Source organism: Rhinolophus hipposideros, assembly GCF_964194185.1.
Source record: "Rhinolophus hipposideros genome assembly, chromosome: 9".
In the NCBI taxonomy this organism is placed as follows: domain Eukaryota; kingdom Metazoa; phylum Chordata; class Mammalia; order Chiroptera; family Rhinolophidae; genus Rhinolophus; species Rhinolophus hipposideros.
The window spans coordinates 23,096,815-23,118,095 of NC_138055.1; the positions used below are offsets into that span (position 1 = coordinate 23,096,815).

General features: G+C 44.7%; 1 protein-coding gene across 1 annotated transcript in view; it reads right to left on the reverse strand.

Annotated features, from left to right (window-relative positions):
• Positions 1–21,281, reverse strand: part of ANO2 (anoctamin 2) — a 309,723-nt gene that overhangs the window by 73,863 nt on the left and 214,579 nt on the right. The window contains exon 15 of the mRNA XM_081059630.1: positions 23–97. Within this exon, the coding sequence (XP_080915756.1) occupies positions 23–97 (75 nt within the window). The remainder of the gene's footprint in view (positions 1–22; positions 98–21,281) is intronic.

Sequence of the window (21,281 nt, forward strand, 5' to 3'; positions counted from 1 at the left end):
GGTGTTCCCTCAAGGAAATTACCATGAACAAGATGGAGGTGAAGTTCATCAGGTAACCTGGGAAACGATCTTTCCAGGTGAGCTTATCTTCATCATCCTGGGGAGAAACAGGAAAGTAGAGACAATCAGATGGCACAAATAAAAGATATTCATTTTCTCAGTTTGGCATAAATTTTCCTATCATTAATCATTCATCACTCTATATAGGTATTTTTCTAGTCTCTGATGCCTTACCTTCCATATCAACAACAGTCCTCCTAATTTTGTGATACCTAGAAAGCCTGGAAAAACTATGGGGAAAAGAGGACAAGATTTGATTTCAGCTTCATACTGGGCTGAAGTTTTAGTTCAACCACTTGTGATCTTGAACATGTCTCTTAGCTTTTCTGACCCTCTATTTTTTTTATTAAAAAATGGGCACAGTTGCGACACCCATCCTGCCTACCGCACAAGATGGTTTTCTTTGTTTGTTTTGTTTTAATGAGAAGCATGTGAACATGGTAAAGCAATGGACAAATGATAGGTACAACTCAACCACAGGGCAGCATTCTAAAATAGATCATTCTTTAAATAAAACATCAACCATTGACCTTAGATCTTAATAAGTATACAAATTACCCACTATTTTTGTTCTTCAAAGAACCTGTGTGTGTTGCCATTTGATTACTCCAAAATGACTGTGTTTTCCCGTGCTCACCAATGCAGACATTTCAAGGTACAGGTTAAGCTGATACCTTGCAGTCAGTCTGGCTGAGAATGCTACGCTTTCCCTCAGACTAGGTCCAGTTCATCCAGGCCACCCTCCTGAGACAACCATATCTCTAGCCAGAGTCCTCCCTCAGCATACTCTGGGACCCTCCTGTGGTCGGGTGATGCCAACAAGGTATGGAAAGTAAAAATCTCTGCTGATTAACTGCCATGTAGTTTTAGTCCAGACACTTGATTTCTCTGAGCTGCATTTCCATAAAATTAGAATTGATACAGTGTCAATGTTGCTGTGAAGACCATCAGCAGCCAAAGATGCCACAAAAATAGTAAAGAGCTCTAAGCTGGGAAAGCAGGAGTCCTGCTTTTCTACAATGCTTCTGAAGCAAACTCAGCCAGTGAGGGTTCCAGGGCTCCCTGCTCTATTATTCTCTCTCCTCACCACTCTTTCAGAATACACCTGATTTGGCTCTAGCAACAGTGCCATCTAGCCTTTGAAAGCTTGTACTGTAGGCTAAGGACCTTCTTGGCCTGGAAGACTTCTTTCTAGAAATTTTTGTATGTCCACTGTGTGCAGACCTTGGTGCCAGGCACGGTGGGGAAACAGAAGAAAGTGGATATGACCACTGTCCCTGGAGAGCTCACAGTCTAAGGAGACAAAAGTGACACCACACACCAAAAAGCTTTAGGAAGCTCTTGCCAGTGTGGGGGTGAAGGGTATCTTGGGCACGAGCCTGTAGGGAATTAAGGAAAGGAATGATGTGTCTCTCTTATTGCATGTCTGGAGCTGAGCACATGCGATGAGCTGGCTTAATAAATGGGAGTGGAAATGAGTGCTAAGGCTGAAGTCACTTAGTAATTAGAACTTTCATTTACAGGTGATATAAACAAGCGATAGCCAGTTTTTCACAGACTTCATGATTGAATCAGGTCTCTGGACTTCTAGCCCAGCAGACTTTCCATCACACAGTGAGAACAAGGTACAGGCTGTGACCACTCGGAATGAGTGAGAGCATATAAATCTATTTCTGTTAGGACTGGAACAATGCTCAATTCATATTCTTCTAAATTAGGGCCAACATCTAAAGGGAGTAGCACTTCTTTCTTTTTTCTTCAGTATTAATTCTTAGTTTCACTCACCCTAGGGATATTTTCCTTTAAGATTTTGATAAGGAAAACTGACGATGGGCTGGTAGATAACAACACTCAATAGGGATTCTGAAAACAAAACAAAAAAAAAAGGGTGCATGACGTGCTCTTCCTGAGGCCTCCCTTATTACAATGAAAGTTTTGAAGATCCTTTGGCTCTTTTTCTGCTCTCTGGCCTAGAGGTGAGAGGGTCTGCCTTAAAACCCACCACACCAGATATGTTCTGAAATACCAGTGGTGAGTAGAAAAGAGAGAGAACTCAGTTCATGGGTTCCATGTTACCAGTTCCTCCCTAAGGGGGCTTCCAGAGTGAGGAACAGAACAGGAAGTGGTAGAAAAACGTGTGCTGGGTCCCTGAAATAAGGGGAAGAGGCGAGAAACATCAGTCAGTAAGGGTGAGACCGGGTTCATAGTGGCCCTTAGGGCGGAGTTGGACAGTCCAGGAGGAAATGGGGGAAAGGGAAGTGTGAGCAGAGGAGCAGGAAATATGGCCCAAGATGAAATGGGCTCAAATAAATAAGTACAGTTGTAAAGGATGACTAATAAACCTGTGAGAGGAGTCAGGCAACTCAATGGTTTTATTTAAGGTTTCCTGCCAAGCGGTCGTCCACTTTCTTCAGGTCAGGGGCCAAGAGGGATGACTTCGGACCTGCCTCTCCCCTGCAGTGACATCTCTGTCCTGGAGAATGAGTTCTGGTTCAGTTCCACTCAACAAACACACTGTGAGCCCCTTGGAGGTCCAGGCTCTGTGCCGGGTACAGAACACACAGTGAGGAGAAGGCTCAGCCTCGCCCAGAGGAGCTCAGAGACCACCACAGAAACAGAGGAAAGGATCTCCGACCTTACCCTGGCAGGGACGGTGGCATTACTAGCTTGCATAAAAATGCAACTGACTTGGATGTCCTTTCAAAGTGACTACCTCAAAGAAAAATATTCATTTTGATATAGATGTTCTAGTGTTTGTTGACAAATCACCCCCTCTCACCTTCACATTAATGAGCCCTTTTTTCTGGAAGTCACAGCTTCTGACATATACACAGTTCTCACACACTGAGACACTATCTAAATGCTGAGAGAAACACAAAGATTACAGACTGCCTTTCAAGCTCCCAAAGTTACTAGTAAAGATGACAGTGAGTAAAGTAAACTTGACTTATAAAAACTGGCTCTGATGGCAGAAGCTAATTAAAACTCTCCACTCACTGGCACATTAAAAAATGTGAAGATTCAGCGCAAAATGCCCTTAATTTAACTACACTATGTGTAATAATCACAAAACCCGCCTTTGAGATAATAGAAAGAGAAGTAGCTTTGGAACCAGAATATCCGAGTTTAACCCTTGGCTCTAATACTTACTAGTCAAGTGACCTTGGGAAATTCCCAGGACCTCAGTTCCCTCCTTGTAAAGTTATGATATTCCTTATTTGTAAAATATGTAAAATAATACCTATCATACCAAATTACCAAGTGTTTTTATATTAATTGCCCAACCTCAGGAGAGGGCCATACCAGTACACAAAGGTAAGTAAGAACTCTCAGCCCCTCTCTCTCCTTTCAAAAATGGAGATGACATCACTTGTCCCACCTACATCAGAGGTATCATGTGGGTCACATGAGAGAATGCCTGTGAGAGTGCTTTGTAAATTATAAGGCCTCGTACAAAAGTAAGGTGTAATCGGCTTCATGATTACGTCCAAAGCAAGTGATTAGGAAGCACTTAGGTAATGTCTTAGATAATGTCACCATTGTTAAGACAGGAGCCTAGTTGTCATCTGTTCATTTCCTTGTCTCTGCTGTCCTGTTTCTGTCCCGGGATGACGGCTCCCACTTCCAAGTCCCCAATAGCAAGTGGCCCCATGATAGTCACATAAAGCCACAGAAGTGCCCTTTTGGCAAACTGAACAGTTGGAAACACAATCACTGAAAATGCAATAAGTGAGAATACTAGTTAAACAAATCCTTTGGAGAGCGATTCTGAAAAATGGCCAATCACCCAAGTTGTATATTTTCCTCCTTGTTTTAAATCAAGGTATAATTTACATATAGTAAAATTTACCTTTATTATTAGTGTCAGTTCTATGAATTTTGATAAACATATACTGTCTTTTAACCACAACCATAATCAAGATATAAGATAATTCCATTCCCCCAACATCCAACCCTGTCTCTTTGTGGTCTGTCTCTTCCCCCAACCCCCAGATCCTGGTAGCATCTGTTGTCTGTCCCTTTAGCTTTGCCTTTTCCAAAATGTCATAGAAGTGGATTCATAGAGTATGGAGCCTTTTGAGTTTGACTTCTTCTACTTAGCACAGTGCATTTGAGATTCATCCATGTCGCATGTCTCAGGAGTTTGTTTCTTGTGTTTGCTGAGTAGTATTTCATTGTATGGATGTGCCATAGTCAATTTACCCATTCCCTAACTGAGAGATGTTTAGATTGCTTCCAGTTTTGGGCACTTCTGAATAAAGCTGTTTTTGTGTACTGGTTTTGGTGTGATCACAGGTTTTCATTTCACTTGGTAAATACCAAGTACATAGTAGAACTGCTGAGTCATAGGGTAAGTGTATGATTGATTTTATAAGCGACTGCCAGACTGTTTTCCAAAATGGTTGTGCCATTTTGCATTTTCACTAGTAATAAATGAGAATTCCTTCCTCTACTTTCTTTCTTCTCTTTAACTTTATATTTTAGAATAGTTCTGGATTTATATTCTCTATATTATCTTTGAAGTTTTTCCATGGAAACACACACACACACACACACACACACTTCACACCCGGTTTGTCCTGTTACATGGTATGGGTACATTTTTCACAAACGAGCCAATGTCGCAACATTGTACATTATTAACTAAAGTTCATACTTTATTTGGATTTTCTTAGTTTTTTACCTATTGGCCTTTTTCTCTTCCAAGATCCTATCTAAAACATTATATTTAGTCATCACGTCTCCTTAAGCTCCTCTAGACTGTGACAGTTTCTCAGACTTTCCTTGTTTTTGATGACCTTGACAGTTTTGAGGGGTACTAGTCAAGCATATTGTAGAATGTTCTTCCATATGGGCCTGTGTGAAGTTTTAGGCTTTGGGGAGAAAGACCACAGAGGTAAAGTGTCATTTCCACCCCAAGGCTCCTGTGCTCGATGCCTCTATGTGTCATGATTTGACACAGCAGATTGGAGGAGACATAAATAAAGGGAAGACTTGGAGGACAGTGGGTTGAGAAGGAGCAAAACACTATGAAGAGAGGGACGATGAGAAGAAATACAAGATGCTTTTCCATTGGAAGGTCCTTTGGACACTGTCAGAGGTGAAAATCCAGGAAAACCCAGGGACTCAGGGCTCTGAGAGAAGGTGAGGGGTGACAGTCTGGCCTTCAGTAGCTACAGGTCTCAGGGTTCATGAGCTTAATGCCTTTTCATAAGCTGTCCCATTATGTGCCCCAATTACCCTGGGTGTGGCAGACATTTTGAAACAGTTTCAGGTGGAGATTATAATTGAGGTAGCCAGTGTCATAAATTCAGCCACTCACAGAGTGGCCTGTGTTAGAGGGCAGAGATGAAATTCAGGTCACTTCCACTAAATAAATTAAAGCCACAAACTGATAGGAGTTATGTTGTTAATTTCTGGAGCCCCCCCCCATATATGTTGAATAAAACAAAGAAGAAAAACACAGTCGGCCTCAGGTCTGGGGTCAGCAATCTGAAATGGGGCCAAAAAGTTGCATTTGAGAAAAAAACATTCTTTGCTCATTAATCTTATTTCCTTCTCCTCATCATCTTTTTCATCTTCCTTACTAGAGCTGGGCGTCTCATCAGCCTGGTTGGGAGAGCCAGTGGTGCCCCAGGAACCTTGTAGTGTAGTCTAGTCTAGAGGCAGCTGCCTGGGGTGGATTCCCAGCTGGTGTATTTATTGACTGTGTAATTTCAAGCATCTTACCAACTTCTGTACACCTCAATTTTCTCGTCCATAAAAATGAGATTAAAAATAGTGCCAACTATACAAGATTGCTGCTGTGAAGATAAAATAAGGTAGCATGTGGGAACATGTATGGAACTGTGCCCGGTACATAGTTAGAAGTGAATACTTGGTACCTGATGTCATTATCCTCATCATTATTGTTTCATCCACCAGAGACCCTAGCCCTAACTGGGGCACTTTAGGTAAAGGTCCTTTGTCAAAGTGACAAGGAAACCCCAAGTGCAATTTGGGCAATGCTTCCTACAGCACAGACCCAGGGGCAATTCTTCCTGCTCCAAAGCCAAACAATCACCCAATGCAACCTTGTTCTGCCATTCTGGTCCCACTCTCCCCTCAGACACAGCTGCTCAATGTTCTCTCTGCTGGATGAGCCGTCAGGACCTCTCACAAACAATACTTACATTAGGAAGAGAGATCCTACCAGCTGCACCATTTTCTCTCTCTCTCTCTCTCTCTCTCTCTCTCTCTCTCTCTCCAATTCCCTCTCTTAAAACAGCTCCTCCTCCAGGAAGCCTTCATGGCCTAACCAGAGGCACTGGACTGCACACCCTCCCTTCACCGAGCTTGAGACCCCCACAGCTCCTATCGCCATCATGTCAGCCCTCAGAAGGGTCTTGGTCCCCAAGCCCAAGGACACACAGCCTTTCAGGCTGAGTCTCCAGGTCCTGACCCTCAGCCCCATGGACTTGCTCATGACCGACTCCCAGAACCATCTCGGGATAGAGAAAGACTTTTAGGGACAGACCTCAATCTAGGAGGAGAATTGGGCAAAGGGGCACAAGGCAGTCACATGCCACAGCACCTAAGTCTACAGGCCTGCCTGAAGCCAGGGCACAATGCAGTGTAATTTGTGGCTGAAATGGAAAACATTCTTTAATCCTCCCACTGCTTGGTTTTCCTTGCAGACACAGGAAAACAGACTCTGGCTCGCTTCCTCCCATCCTGAGGTCCAGCCTGCTTACTCGGCTCCCTCTGGCTCCCCAGACATCTCACTGCTTCACTTTCTTGATTTCCCAGCTGGCTGCCTTGGCCTTGCTGTGTTCCAGTACCAGGCTGAGCGTCTGTCCTTCCCTTACTCCAACTCCAACTGTTGTGTTGCGTGCCCTGCCTGGATTCAGATCGCAGGCAGCCCCTCCCCACTCACTCTCTTAAGGGGAGACTCTTCTACATTGTGGTAATGCTGAAATGAGTCTTAGATGGGCTGCTCCTAACAAGGTCTGAGAACCTGGCACAGGCAAGTCATTCTCTCTCCAGGCCTCCTTGCCTGTAACAGGAGGAGGCTGGGCTGAAGCCATCAGCACCCTCCACTAGCACCATATATGAGTCCTAAATATCAAACCTTATCTGGAACATCACATAAGACCTTAAGCCAAACGGCCATGGACTTAGAATACATCCTAAACCCTGTGCCATGGTCTCCAGGGCTTAACATGATTGGTGCTCTGGCTTCTTTCAAACTTCATTTCCGACCATTGGACCCCTTGCTTACTCCATTTTAGCAACACTGGCTTCCTTCCTGTTCACTGAACACACCAAGCTGGTTTCTGCCTCAAGACCTTTGTAAGATTCCTCTCCTATCTCTTTACCCAGCTAAGCCCTCTGCTCACCCTTCTGTTCTCAGAGGTAGTATCACCTCCAATGTGACCTTTCCCATTGTCCCAGTCCATCATTAGTCTCTATTACAACACTTAGCACTATCTGAAGTTATCTGTTTATTTATTCGTGTTTATCTCTGTCTCCTTTAGGAAAACGTAAGTTCCATGATGGCAGGCAGCCACTGGATCTCCAGTGCTGCCATCAGCCTGGCCCGAGGAATTCATCTGCATGTGTGACTCAGGAAACAACAGTCTTGCTCATTTGGTAGATCAATGCTCAGGAGATTAGGAGTGAGTACTTGGTCTCTGGTGGGTCAAATTTAGCTCCACTCAGGAAAACCCTACAAAACAATTTTGTGCCACCGTCTCACGTTACACACCAGTGCCAAAACCTAAGGGGGGAATGACAAAGGTTCAAGGTAACTTTTCAGCACCTTAAGAAAAATGGTCAAGTGCATGTCCCATCGGCATGTGCTAATAAGGACAGCTTTTCACATGGAAAATAATACAGGGAAGAGTTTTAGCCTGAGTGATACCCAGCTCTGATTTGGTTCGTCACCAAGACTTTGTGACAGAGATCCTGCCACCACACTTAGCTCTTGCTGGTGTGTCTTATGCCTTTAGATCACACATCATTTCTTAGACTAACCTACAAGCCTCCGGCTTCAACTGGGGCCTTTTCCTGAGGTTCTAGCCCATAGATGGAGAACTGATCTGTAGATTTGCAGAACTGACTTGTTTACAAACCTGAAGTTCTTCATAAAACGCCCTCTTGCTTTCTTCAGGCCAATACTCATAATTCTAATTTTTTTCCTACTAAACAAATATGGAAGAAAACTAGTGGCTCTGCATTCCTGCCTGGATATATTCCCTATATCCCATGATGACACTCTAAGGGGTGTGTACCTACACCTTATTGTGCTGGGGGTGGGGGTGCTGGGAAGTAGGTCCTCAGCCCTGGAGACAGAAGAGTCAGTCGCTCAGCCCCCGGTAGATGCTGAGGCCACAGAGAAGACAGGTTGCCACTGTGCAAGGGTGAGGTTGGAATGGGACACCCGGGGCAATGGCATGACTCCCACATTAGCGAGTCACTGGAATCACGTACATGACTTTTCAGAATACGCTGCTTTCTGGCCCTGCTCCAGATCTTCTAAATTAGAATCTTGGGGATGAAAGAATCGGTTTAAAAATGCTTCCTAGGCCTGATTTGGGAAATAACCGTTCTTCAAGACTCAGTCCTCCCTTGCTGTTTTGGCTCCAGCTTATATTCCTGTGGCTTATATTCCTGTGGCCCCTCCGTGAACAGGTTCTCGGAGAGACGCTCACAGGCAGAAACAAGCTTGGAGGTAACGTTCTCATGCACAGTGTGCACAAGCTGCATTGCTGGCCCAGGCCATCACCAACGGTCTCCCCTCCAGGCCCCTTCCCCTCATCTTCCCCGCCCGCAAGCTGATTGCAAGACTAGAGCAGGCACTGATCAGCGGAGTCCGGGGATACAATTCACGTCCCCTGCACTGTCTTGGAGTAGCTCATGGAGTACGAAGGGCAAGAGCAGAAAGTGAGTCATTGGCCTGTCACCGATCGTGCTTGAGAGGCCAGCAGCCAAAGCATAGTTTGATTTTCAAACGATTTGTTTACTGTGTCAGACAGTGTCTGATTATCTTACTTAATTTATGCAGTTATCTTGAGTTTTCTGAATTTATTGGGCTTTAAAATTCCCCCACTGTGCAGAGAGCCCCGCAGCAGGCGCTGTATTAGAAGACGGTCACTGTCCTCCATCAAAAACAGAGGCGGCAGGCTTCGGAGCGTGAAAAAAAATGACCTTTGGAAACATGTTGGTAACACTTATTTAAGCATGGTGCCCCTTGAAAGATTTCCTGTGCACATGACTAAATAATGAATCTTGCCAACATCCATGTGTTCTGGTCGGAAGAGCAAGGTCACTGTTCATTGTTTTGTTAACAACATCAATCACTTCTGGCCTCCACCCAAGGACAGAGCCGGCACTGTTATACCACAGTTAGAAAATATACATCCAACAGAGTGTTTGTTTTTAACTAGGGAAAACAATTTTCAGCAATTTGCAACAACAGTAAACTGGCAAAAAGACACTGCAATTAACTCTCATCATGGTATTTGGGAACACTGGCTCCTTGAGCATGCAATGTTTGTTGGTGGGTTTGGTTTCAGATTTTGTTCACTAATAGAGAATAGTGGTTAGCTGCTCTTCCTGCTCATTAAAAACAAAGGCAAGAATGAATGGGAAGGGACCCCAACAAGGAAAGCTGGGTAAGACATCTAGAAGTACTTCTTAGATCTTGAAATCTGGGGTCACCGGTCAAGACAGGCATCGCCCTTTAGGCTGCAGGAGAACATAATCTCCAAAGCTGGCCCTGGTACTTCCTGTAGACACACCAGTCCACGGTAACACATGTGGACTAGAGGTGAGATGAGATCCTACCCAGCCATGCATGCCTTTCCCTTGGGGTCAGTACACTCTGTGACCAGGAGCTGGCTCTGTCCTTTTACACTGAGGACATCCTGGACAGAGTCGTAGGATAGTGGTAAACGTCAGTGTCCTCGGCATACTCAGCTTCACCTGGGCATGGGCCTCAACTCACCAGGCCCCAGCACAGAGCCGCCAGTGGAGCCAAAGAGAGGAAGAAAAATCCATGAGGAGGAGGAGGAAATGGAGGAGGAAGGGAGAGGATAGTTGCTCTGTGGTTGAAAGGGCAGGTAGTCTCTGCCCAGCTTTCTCCTTTGTCACTGTCGCCCCATAGAGCCTGGGACAAGGCTGTGCATACAAAGGGCTATTGAGTGGACTAAGCGTGTACAGGTCCCAGCATGGGAGCGTGGACTGAATTGACAGCACAAATCCAGCTCAGACCCATAGCAACAGCTGTGTGTGTCTACCCACCATGCAATGTGGCGAGGAAGGGAAGGACCTGGAGAGTCTAAACCCATACCCTGCGATGCTAATGGTGGAACCCATTGCACTGCTGTAGCTCCCAGAACACATCTCATCCCACTCTCCATACACAAACCTAGTCATCAGCCCTTCTAGTTCCTCTGTCAGTGCTCAGTTCAGATTTATTTCTGACACTCAAGAGGGGTTAAGATACACTAATAAACTGGTGCCCCTGGTGAGGCAGCCCTACCTGCCCAGACAATTGAGCAAAGGCACTGACAATGATTTTATAGGCATCTACTATGTCCCAGGGACAATGCTGTGGCCTTTGTGCTCCAGGACCTTCTGTATCGTGAGAGAGACAGATTGTAACAGTTACAGTGCAGTAAAGCAGTTGCTGTGGAAGCATGGTGGAGGAGCTCTGAACTTTTACGTCTTTGGAACAGATTCAGGAAAATTCACGCATGAGTGCTTGCATACACATATGCACGTGTTTGGGTGTTTATGTGTGCACACTTACACAAACACACATATACACACAAACTCATGCTTGGTGGTGTAGGTGTGCCCCAGAACAATGACTCTCCCGAGCTCAAATACTGGTCCAAGACTGATTGTTCTATCCATCCACCCCCCCATCCACCCATTCACCCATTCATTCACCCACCCACTTATCCATCCATCCATCCATCCATCCATCCATCCATCCATCCATCCATCCATCCATCCATCCATCCATCCATCCATCTGTCATTTACTGTGTGTTTACTATGTTACTGGCACTTTTTAGGATTCTTTACAAAACTGATCTTATTTATTCCTCACAAGAACTTTATGAGATAAGAATTATTAGTCTCACATTTTACATGAGGAAATTAAGACTCGAGAAAGTTAGTTACTTGACCAGAGTTACACAAGTGCACTAGTAAGTGGCTGAGCTGGGATTTTAATCCAGACTGAATAATTCCAAGCTTATTTATTTTTTAAAATCTTTTCTGCATTCCCTACGCTGTGTTCTTTAGAAAACTGGATTTTCCAGGTACTCACAGATGTTCTACATGCACAGTTTCTCTTTCTTTTAGGAAAGTTAATATGCCGGTACATCTTACAGGCTCCGAGGAGATCTGCAGTATCTCTGTTTAATCCAACCCTCATAGACTCAATTGATCATGGAAGCTCTATGGTAGCAAACTATCCAGTTCCATGGCAGTCTGGGAAAAGCTGCTCTACTCCCTTACCTGATCTAGGATCACAATCCAGAGCTTCTGTCCCCCAGCAAGGCATTTTTAACTCCAGCCAGCAAACAATGATTTGACCTTAAGCCAATCAATACTCCTTCCCCTTGTATCTCAATGATGTTCTCCTTCCACAGGCCCTTCACCTCTGTTTTTTCCCTGAGCTATAGCATGTTTCCATGAAACACCGAGAGTGAACAGGTCATTAGACCTCACAGAAGTGAGGGGTTTGGTCTGCAAGTTGGTATTCAGCATCCGCTGGAACCCTCTCAGCCTGTCTCCCGGCTCTGAGTCTTAAACCCACGGCCATGGTTATTCTAGCCCTGCACCAGCCACCTCAGACTCTAGTGCTGGGCTTTCAGAATAATGGCCTTGCTTTCTATACCTGGTCTGTGAATCCCCAGCTTTGGCATTGAGAAGAATATCTATCTGTATTTATTTCTCTCTTTTCTCTTTCCATCCCTCTCATAGTTCTCTTCCTGAAAAAAGGAGACAGACTAATAGGACCAACCCAGACATGAGTTGCCCTGTGCCCAGAAGGGATTTTACTTAGTGTCCCAGAAAGAGACTGGCCCTGCCTCTCCCCACCTGGAGCCAGGAGCCAGGAGCCAAGGGAGACACGGTGGTGTGTCTGCCTGGGGGAACCCGCTCCGCAATGCAGCCTGCTCTACACCCCTGTCCTCCCCGCCCCACGCCCAGGGAGTCAACACACATCGTCTCCTTGTACTCCAGGCCCTGACTCATTGCATTGTTGGGAAGTGACTGCCAGGGAATCTGCAGCCTCAGCTGCTCCAACCAGGCTACTTGCTCTGTACCACAGGGTACAGCCACCTCCCTATGTTGCTGGCTAGGGAATTTATTTTTTCCAATGAGCTTAAGTCATCCCAAATGCTTAACCCCTAGGAGTGCCTTGAGTTGGCTCCCAGAACATGCACGGGGCATCCCTTTACTTAGTGAACAAAATGCATAACTGAACGGTAGAATGTGCCCTCTCCTTGGTCTCACCACCATTTATCCATCTCCAGGCCCTAGGCAAAGGGTAACCAGGGCTCTTGGGGATCCCACACAAGCTGGGTCAAAATTTATGGGTAATGCATTACATTTGATCGTTTCTGTTACAGAAATAGAATAGTGAAGATTGAGGCTGAGAAGGGGAAAGGAAATCTGTCTCCCCGAAAAGGATAGGCAACCTGGAAGAAAGCTACCAAGAAAACGAATGCCTGATAGAAAGAAAGAGACTTTCCTCCCTTCCTCTCTTTCAGTCACATTTTTTCCATCCTCATTCACCATGTAGCCAATAAATACTGATGAGAGCAAAGTAAGGAAGACGAGAGGAAGGAAAGAAAGCCTCAGATTTTCCTGTCTGGGGGCATCCTTACTGTCCTCTTCTCTCACTCCTCTTGAATCTAAAAAGGAAAACATCAGGCAGTTACCCCAGGCCTCTCCTAGTCAAGTGCTCACCATCACCACTGGTTTGTGAAAAGAACTCTTGAACTCTTGAAATTAGGTTCTAGCCCCAGCTTTGCAATTAATTTGCTATGTGACCTTTCATGAGCCAGAAGGAAAAAAAATTTGTTTAAATTCCTCATTACCAAAGTTTACCTTGAAAAAGTAAAATGATTTTCAGAACTATGCTCATTACTACATCCATCTCTTTTCTTTCCTCAAAGTTTCCAGCTCCCCACAAAGCTGGCCACAGATATGTTTTCAAATGGAGACACTCTGGTGAATTGTATAGTAAAGAATTAACCTTAACCAAAGAGAGGTCTGGCTACTGGGAGATGGTTTTGTTTGCCTGGGGTATTTGGCCACCAGACAGTCTAACAATGTGATTTGTGAGGGGTCTTCGAGCCACAAGGTAGCAGTTCTACTCGCAGATGGACTGGAGACTAAAGGTCAGCCATGCGGGATTAAGCCCCAATAGAAACACTAGACACGAAAGCTCAAGGGAGTTTCCCTGGTTGGCAATACTTTGTGAATATTGTCACACATTGATGCTGAGAAAGTAACACTGTCCTGACTCCATGGGGAGAGGACACTGAAGTTCTGTTTTTGGTACTTTCTTAGACTTCACCCTATGTACCACTTCCTTTGGCTGATTTCAACCTGTATCCTTTCTCTGTAATAAACTGTACAGTGGGTACCACAGCTCTCAGTGAGTTCTCTGAGTCTTTCTAGTAAGTTACCAAATCTAAGAGTGGTCTTGGGGAGCCCGGACTTGCAATTGGTATCAGAAGAGAGGGTGGTCATGTGAAGACCCATCCTCCTAACTTCACAGTTAGCTAACTCTTTGTAGCTGGCCTTAACTTTCATGGTGGATAATGTTGATTAATAGATTAGTAAATGGTACTTCCATTGGTGGAGCCATTCCTCATCCAGTATTCCGTTAAACTAACCTAATGAGGACTCTCAGTTCATGAAAAGATTATACAGATATACTTAAATCTAGTGGTCAGCTTTCAGAATTGTGTAAATGCCAAGTACAGATTGCCACAGTGCCAGGGTGACAATTTTTGGAAGTATTGATAATCCTTAATGGAGACAGCAGCTAGGAACTAGACAACCTTCCTCCATGCACCCTCAGAACTTGGTTCATGCTGTCAACATATACTCGTCGCTTTCTGCTCTGTTTGTGTTTTGGTATATATGAGACTATGAATTCCCTGAGAGCAGCAATCATATCTTATACATCTTCTGTTTTCTGGAGATCAAGGCAAAAAGTAATGCACTAAGTGTTTGATGAATGGAACTGGATTTGCTGATCCTTTGAAGATTGTAAGCAGTTGAATCCATGGATATGTGGTTATTACAGTCCCATAAACAAGTTCTCTTTAAACTGTGAGCCCACATAAAATTTTATAAGTCTCCTGCTCCTCCCTAAGAAGATATTCAAAAGAGAAAAACCAACACAGAGGCAGCAGAGCACAGAGCCAAGAGCGCACATGTGGGATTTGGGAGGCCCAGGTTCTAGTGACACCCTCATATTCCTTGGCGGCTACATGACCACAGACAGGTCACTTGACCTAAGACGAGGTCTTCTCATCTGTAAGAGAGCAAGAAATACTGTGCCCTCTGGCCTCCTACAGACAAGCGAGGAAGCAATAATTGTAAAGCTCACACTATTACAAGTTCAGGTCCCACAGACATTTCCTAAGCATCTACTACCTGTGACATATTCTACAAGGCACTTCCTGCCATTGTTTCATTCCACTAAGTCCTCATATTCTGGTGCTGGGGATAATAATGGGGAGTGAGTTCTGACTGGGGGTACAGATGACACAAGATTGGCATGAGTTGATAATTACTGAATTTGGGCGAGGGGACATGAAGGTTCACTCTACTATTTTCTCTATTTTTGTGCATGTTTGAAATGTTCTACAAAGACATGTATTTTAAACAATCATCCTGGCTTAATGTGTGGTGGGTCTTACTAGTCCCACTTTACCCATGGCGAACCAAGGCACGGAGCTAAGGAACCTAATGTGTGTTCCACAGGATGCTAGAAGTAGAGTTGTGTCTAGAAACTGGGATCCTATGTCCATGCAGTTTCCCGCACCCCCAGCTGCCCATGTCTGGGGAAGTAACTGTCCTGCGTGGCTGGTACCTGCTCACTCAGAAACTCACTGGCCCTCATAAAGGTGCTCTTTGAAGGTATAGGTTTGCTTGTAGGGGAGGTGGATCACTGGAAAAAAGTGAAGAGAAAAGGGAAAATAGCTTTCTGCCTTCCTTTCCTGCGCCATGGACCCCTTCCACACTCCATTTGAGAAATTTCAAGGAATATGGGGACTCCTCAAAGTCACAATCACCATCTGCAAACATCTGCTGTCCCCAAGGGCACCAGATAGGCCTTGCTGGAGGCTCCAAGAATGTATAACACACAGTCCTGCCCCTCAGTACCTTCCTCAGATCTGCTCACAAGTATATTTCAAAGGGTATCAGCAAACTGTACAAAGAGGAAAACATCATCACAATAGTGTTCACCCTCAAAAGAATTTGCTCTAAATGAAGAGAAAGAAGTCTGCTTATCTCTTCTGCAAAGGAAGTGTGTGTGTGTGTGTGTGTGTGTGTGTGTGTGTGTGTGTGTGTGTAGAGGAGGCACATGGAGCTGAGTAAAGACAAACACACTTCTCAAGCTGCCCTAGGCACATGGCCATCTGCAGCTCTGGGGCTGGCTGCAGCTTGCATTTGTTTGGATGTTCAATCCTGGGATGTATACAATTTTCCCCAAATAACCCCTTGAAGGGAAAAATAACAGAGTGCAAGTGACACCAACAATACTCAAAAGCATGAAGACATATTGAACCATTTTCTTTATTATGATCCTATTTTTCCAAAGCCTATGTCCTACAAATCTCTCCCATTCCATTAAAAGAAAGTCACCAAATGGGTTGCGTTTTCTTATCCCATGTTTTAATTTTTTCTCAACTTCTTGCAGCAACACATTGGCTGGCCAAACCAATATACCAGGGAGGTTGGAAAACATTGCCTGGTCACCTCTCCAACCTTAGAAACTCCCACAGGTGCCTGTCATGTGACATGCTGCCTCCACACACATCACTGTGTGTGGCAGTCCCCAAAAGTCTCATCCTCGCTAGAGGCCGGAAGGGCGAGCCCCTAAAGGTTTCCTCCACAATTCTACCTTACGTTCTATCATGCTCTCTAAGTCAATTTACTCTTCAAGCCATGTCTGGATTCCGCAGCATCTCCAGGTTTTTCACGTAACCAAGGAACAATGAACAGAGCAAAAGCCAAACCCATGCCCACTACCACCCCCACACCCTCCAATCCAAGGATCTGTAAAAATATATCAACTTTAAGTCACCAGAAAAAAAAGTCAAAGCCGAGCTCTGTAATTGTGGTACATTTACAAGGCATGATCTATCATCCGTACATTCTCCGCGAGGCTGTTCATGCCTCAGGTGGGGATTGTGAATGACAACAGAAGCCTTGTCACTCTCCTGTCCAAGCCTTTCTGAACACTCTTGATTTGAAAAGCTGAGTTCTTGGGTTGGAGAATCAAGTTCTTTGAATAAGTGCTGCCTTAGGCTCATTTCCTCTCAGGTTCAGTGTGGGACTAGTGTGAAGGGGCCTTGAGTGGCAGCTACCTAGTAGTATAAAAGAGTTAGCTCTGTGTGTGTGTGTGTGTGTGTGTGTGTGTGTGTATTTGAAGGGATAAAGAAGTAAAGCAGCAGAGATCCAATTCATCGAAAATTTCTGTACTGAAAAATAACATCCACCTTGGGCAAGAGTCTGGAAATAAATTAAAAGACAGTATGGGAGCAATCATGATCAGACAGAGCCAACATTAGTTTCCTAAGACAGGTAATGCTAAGGTACTTCCCAATTGTTCAGAAATACTACATAATATTATATAATATACTTCAGGAATGCTTTTATTTGAATTTAATTGTTAAATAGGTAATGTATTCCCATGGTTCAAAACCCCGGCGTATGCACAGTGAGGGGTCTTCCTCCCATCATGTCCCCACCTGCCCAGTTCTCACTCCTACCTCTCCATTCCTCAGAGAAAACCACTACTATTAATTTATTGACTAAGCTTATAGGATGTTTAATGAATATAGAAGTACAAATGTGTGTGTGCATGTATACACCTTTTCTCTCTTTTCTTACACAAAAGGAGGTATGCTACACAGCCTTTTCTGTTCTTTCAAAAAGGTTTTGAGGAGGGCTGTGCTATCTTTGTGGACAGGTATCTTTGTTGGGGCAGGGAGAGAAATGCGAACTGGATCACACTATGCAGTAGTGGGTACACGGCACAAGACTGGAAATGGAATTGAGTTCTGCTGACGTTCTGTCCTGGGTCCTTCCTATTGCATTGGCCTGTCCCCTGCATCAGCTATTTGCCTATGCAAGGGAGTACTTCTAAAGTACTGGCAGGCTTATCGGAATGAATTCGTTCTCTTAAGTAGTTTATAATCTTCCTTGGCAATCTTGCACCCACTATTCATTTGCTTAGTAAACCTTTTTCTCATAGATCATGCAAAGATAAACTTTGAGCCCTTTGCTCTTTAAATGACTAAATGACCTAACTATGTGAAAGCCCCAGCCCAGATGTGGCCATAGAAGCCACTTCATAAAATAAATATTAGTTGAGTCTGAATGATCAAGAATTTCTGATTTAATGGAACCTGGATTAAAGAGATGAATCATAGAGAAACAGAATTGGCCCTTTCAGAGCCAGCCCAGCGATGGTTTAGTTTGGTAGCACAAGTGTTTCATAAGCCAGTGGACACTTTCTACTCTCCCACCAGAGAAGCAGAAATAACAGTTTCCTTTGTATTCAATACTCATTTGGGGGATGACACAGATTACAACTGTTACCTGGAAGGTCAGGTGGATCAAGTGGGAGTGAAGTGACAGAGCAAGGTTTGGGGACAAAATGAGAAATCCTCTCCCAGGGCCACCTGCACTGGCCACTCTGGTGCTACGGGAACAACCATCCTGGCCTTTCACTCCTGAGGCGCCCTCCCCAACCAGAGCAACTCTGGTCTGTGATCACATGGGTCTCAGGAAGTCACATTTCTTTAGTGCTCATTTCAGTCACATGCAAAAGATGGTGACCCCCCTGGAGAAAAACAAATTACAGCAATTCCAAAAGGGAAGGGGGACTCCCTGGCAACTAGCTGTTGTTTTAGATGTAGCTTACTATCACTCACCATTGCAGACAGTCGTAGCTAATGGGCAAAGAAAGAAAAGGAAAGGAGAGCAAAACGGCCGTGGGCTGGTAACTTTCTGAATTAATCTGCAAGGCAGACATCTGCAGATGCAAGGTGTCCATCTTTTCCTCATCTTTCCTTAGAGAGCCAACACCGTCATTACCTCCACATAATCACGCACAACCCCTTTCCTCGATACAACCCTGGGCATCTCTCCCCGCTGACCAGAGCTGACCAGAGCTTCTGCAAGCAGCACTGTCTCGAATACAGAAGATGGCTGCAGGATGTTCCCTCCAGGGTCACAGCCTTCTGTTGGCTGTGGGGGCCACCTCTCCCTAGAAGAAGGGGTCCCTGGGAAAAGTGCCGAGCTCTGCTGAGACACGGCGCCTCCTCTGCTGCCAGCTGCCAGCCACCTCTGCCACACCTGAAGCAGGCCACCTGGAATGCAGTGGATACCAGTGTTGGGTTTGAATCCTGGCTCTCCCTTTTGATCCTCGGGCATTATTTCAGCTCTCCAAGCCTCACTTTCCTTATCTGTAAACCTCTGCCTCCTGGGGGAGTTATAAGGAATAAGTGACATTGTCCTTGTGAAATGTTTAGCAAGGTATCTGGTAGGTCTTTGGTACTAGATAAATATTACTTATTTTATCATCACTATATGGCCCTTAGGTAACTATAACCTCTGTCCATAAATTTGTAATTCACTGCCTGCCACTACCAACCCCTCTGCCTACTGCATCAGGCTGGAATTCTGCCCACCGGCTTTTAAATTCTTTCCCCCAGGCTTTCTCCCACACTGTATTCCTACCCTTATTTCCTCCTGTTCCCCATAAGCCATCTTCTGCTCCCAGATCCTGGGGCAGTGTCTGACTACCAGCTCTTATTCTTTAATAGCAATAATCATATCATCACAATAGCAATAATAATAGTGACAGTCTGCAGGCAACATTCACAAGTGCTGGGCACTGTGAAGGACCTTATATACGCCTTCTCACTCCATCTTCATCAACCTATCCTACTTGCTCTTGACAGCCCTGTCAGACAGGTCAGTACTCCAGCTTTAAAGCTGAGGGATGGAAGGTTGAGTTGCCCAAGGTCGCTCTGCAACCTTACTAGAATGTAAGATCCATGAAAACTTACATTCTCATGGCGGTTGCCTGTTGTATCGATTCTTATATTCCCCAAACCTAGAGAGTCCCTGGCTCTCAATAAGTATTAGTTGACTAAGGAGATGAGAGAGTGGATGGATGGATGGACGGATGGATGAATGGATGGATGGATGGATGGATGGATGGATGGATGGATGGATGGATGGATGGATGGATGGATGAAATTCAGAAACTGGAATCTGAGCCTAGGTCAATATGACTCCACAGCCAGACGTGAAACTCTTCCGGCTACCATGTATATATAAATCCTATTTATCCTTGCAAGACCAGCTCCTTCAAAATTTTCTTCCACCTGCAGCTCATTGTTACCCATCTTTTTCATGTGCTTCCATCACATGCAAAGTCTCCACCATACATGTAGCACTTACTAAACTCTCTCAGGTCAGAAACTACTTCTTAGTCACTAAACTTCTTAGTCTCCGCCTTGGCTTAAATCGGGCACTTAAGAAACACTTCCTGGTTGCCTGGCTTCCTTCAGGGGGAGGGATGACAGTCATCCTCTCCTCTAAGCCCCCATATCCCCAAATCCTAGCCTTTCTTATGAGAAAGACGTAGTGAACTGAGCCTTATTCTTGACGTTTTTTAAGGAGGAGCCACACTTGCCCTTGGCCGCCTGACCAAATGTCTCACCATCTGTCAAGTCACTTCTTAGATCTGCTCTAATGCCGGCTGTAGCAATAACTCTGTCTTGGGAGTCGGGAGATGTGGTCTCAAGCCCCAACTGTGCTATTACTTGTTATAAGAGTACCTCCATTCTGGGACCCAGTTTTCCTGTCTGTAAAATAAAGGGTTCCATGATCTCTACATTCTCTGCTGCCTTGGACATCTGTGCAATTCATGTGCTCACTCCATGCTCAGGATCATGGAGAGTAGGACATATCTACTCCAATTGAACAGCCCTTCTAAGGCTGGGAGGTCTACCTATGTGCTATCTCTCCTTTTTCTATAGCTCGCATTGTGATTTCTCCCCAGACTCTCTCTCAGAGAGGGCTCCTGGACCACATCATTTCTTCCACTTCTGTGCCCTATTCTTCTGCCCTTCCTCATTAGGACCTCACTCTTCACCAGGGACCAGACATGTTTCTCATCAGTGATCAGCATGGGGGCAAGAGGAGACCAGAGGAAAGTGGTATTCTGAGCAAGACTTACCAATGACCTCTCCTGAAGGAGAAGGAGCTCTATGAGCACCTGGATACCATAATAAGAAATTCACGGTGGAAAAGTGTCAGCCATAGAAAGAGCTGAATGTGTGAAGAGAAATGAAAAGAACCCTCAGTCAGGGCTTGACCAAGTGGTAAGCATTCTGCGGAACTGTCTTGTACAGATGGGATGAACAATGAAAGGACGCCATGCTGTTTGGTTTTAGAAGCACCCTGCCAAAAGGAAGCAAGTGGGAGTATGGCTCCCTGTTCACAATAATTATTGCGTGAAAAAAAATTAAGGTCTAAAATGTACGGTACATTTTAGACCATTTCATTTACACAACAGACACAAATGCACACAAAGAATAGAAGAAAATATACCAAAATGTTCACCACGATCACATTAGGAATGATGTGTTCTTTGCTTTAAAAAAAATTATCTGTAGTTTTGAATTTTTCTGCCGTGAACAAGGATTATTTTATAAAGAGAAAAGAATATAGTAAGTGATTTTTAAATGCTTCTTGTCCTAAGATTTTGAAAATAAAAATGCTAAAAATAAAAGGTTAATCCTTTTAAAAATGTACTGCAAAGTGACAGCAAGTTGAAAAGAAGAAAACTTCTGAGCACAGGCAGTAGAGAAGAGACAGGGTCTCTCAGGAAAAGGAGGAGGCTTCAGGAGATGTCTGGAGAAGTGGAGTGACGCTAGAAAGGCTCCTGGCACC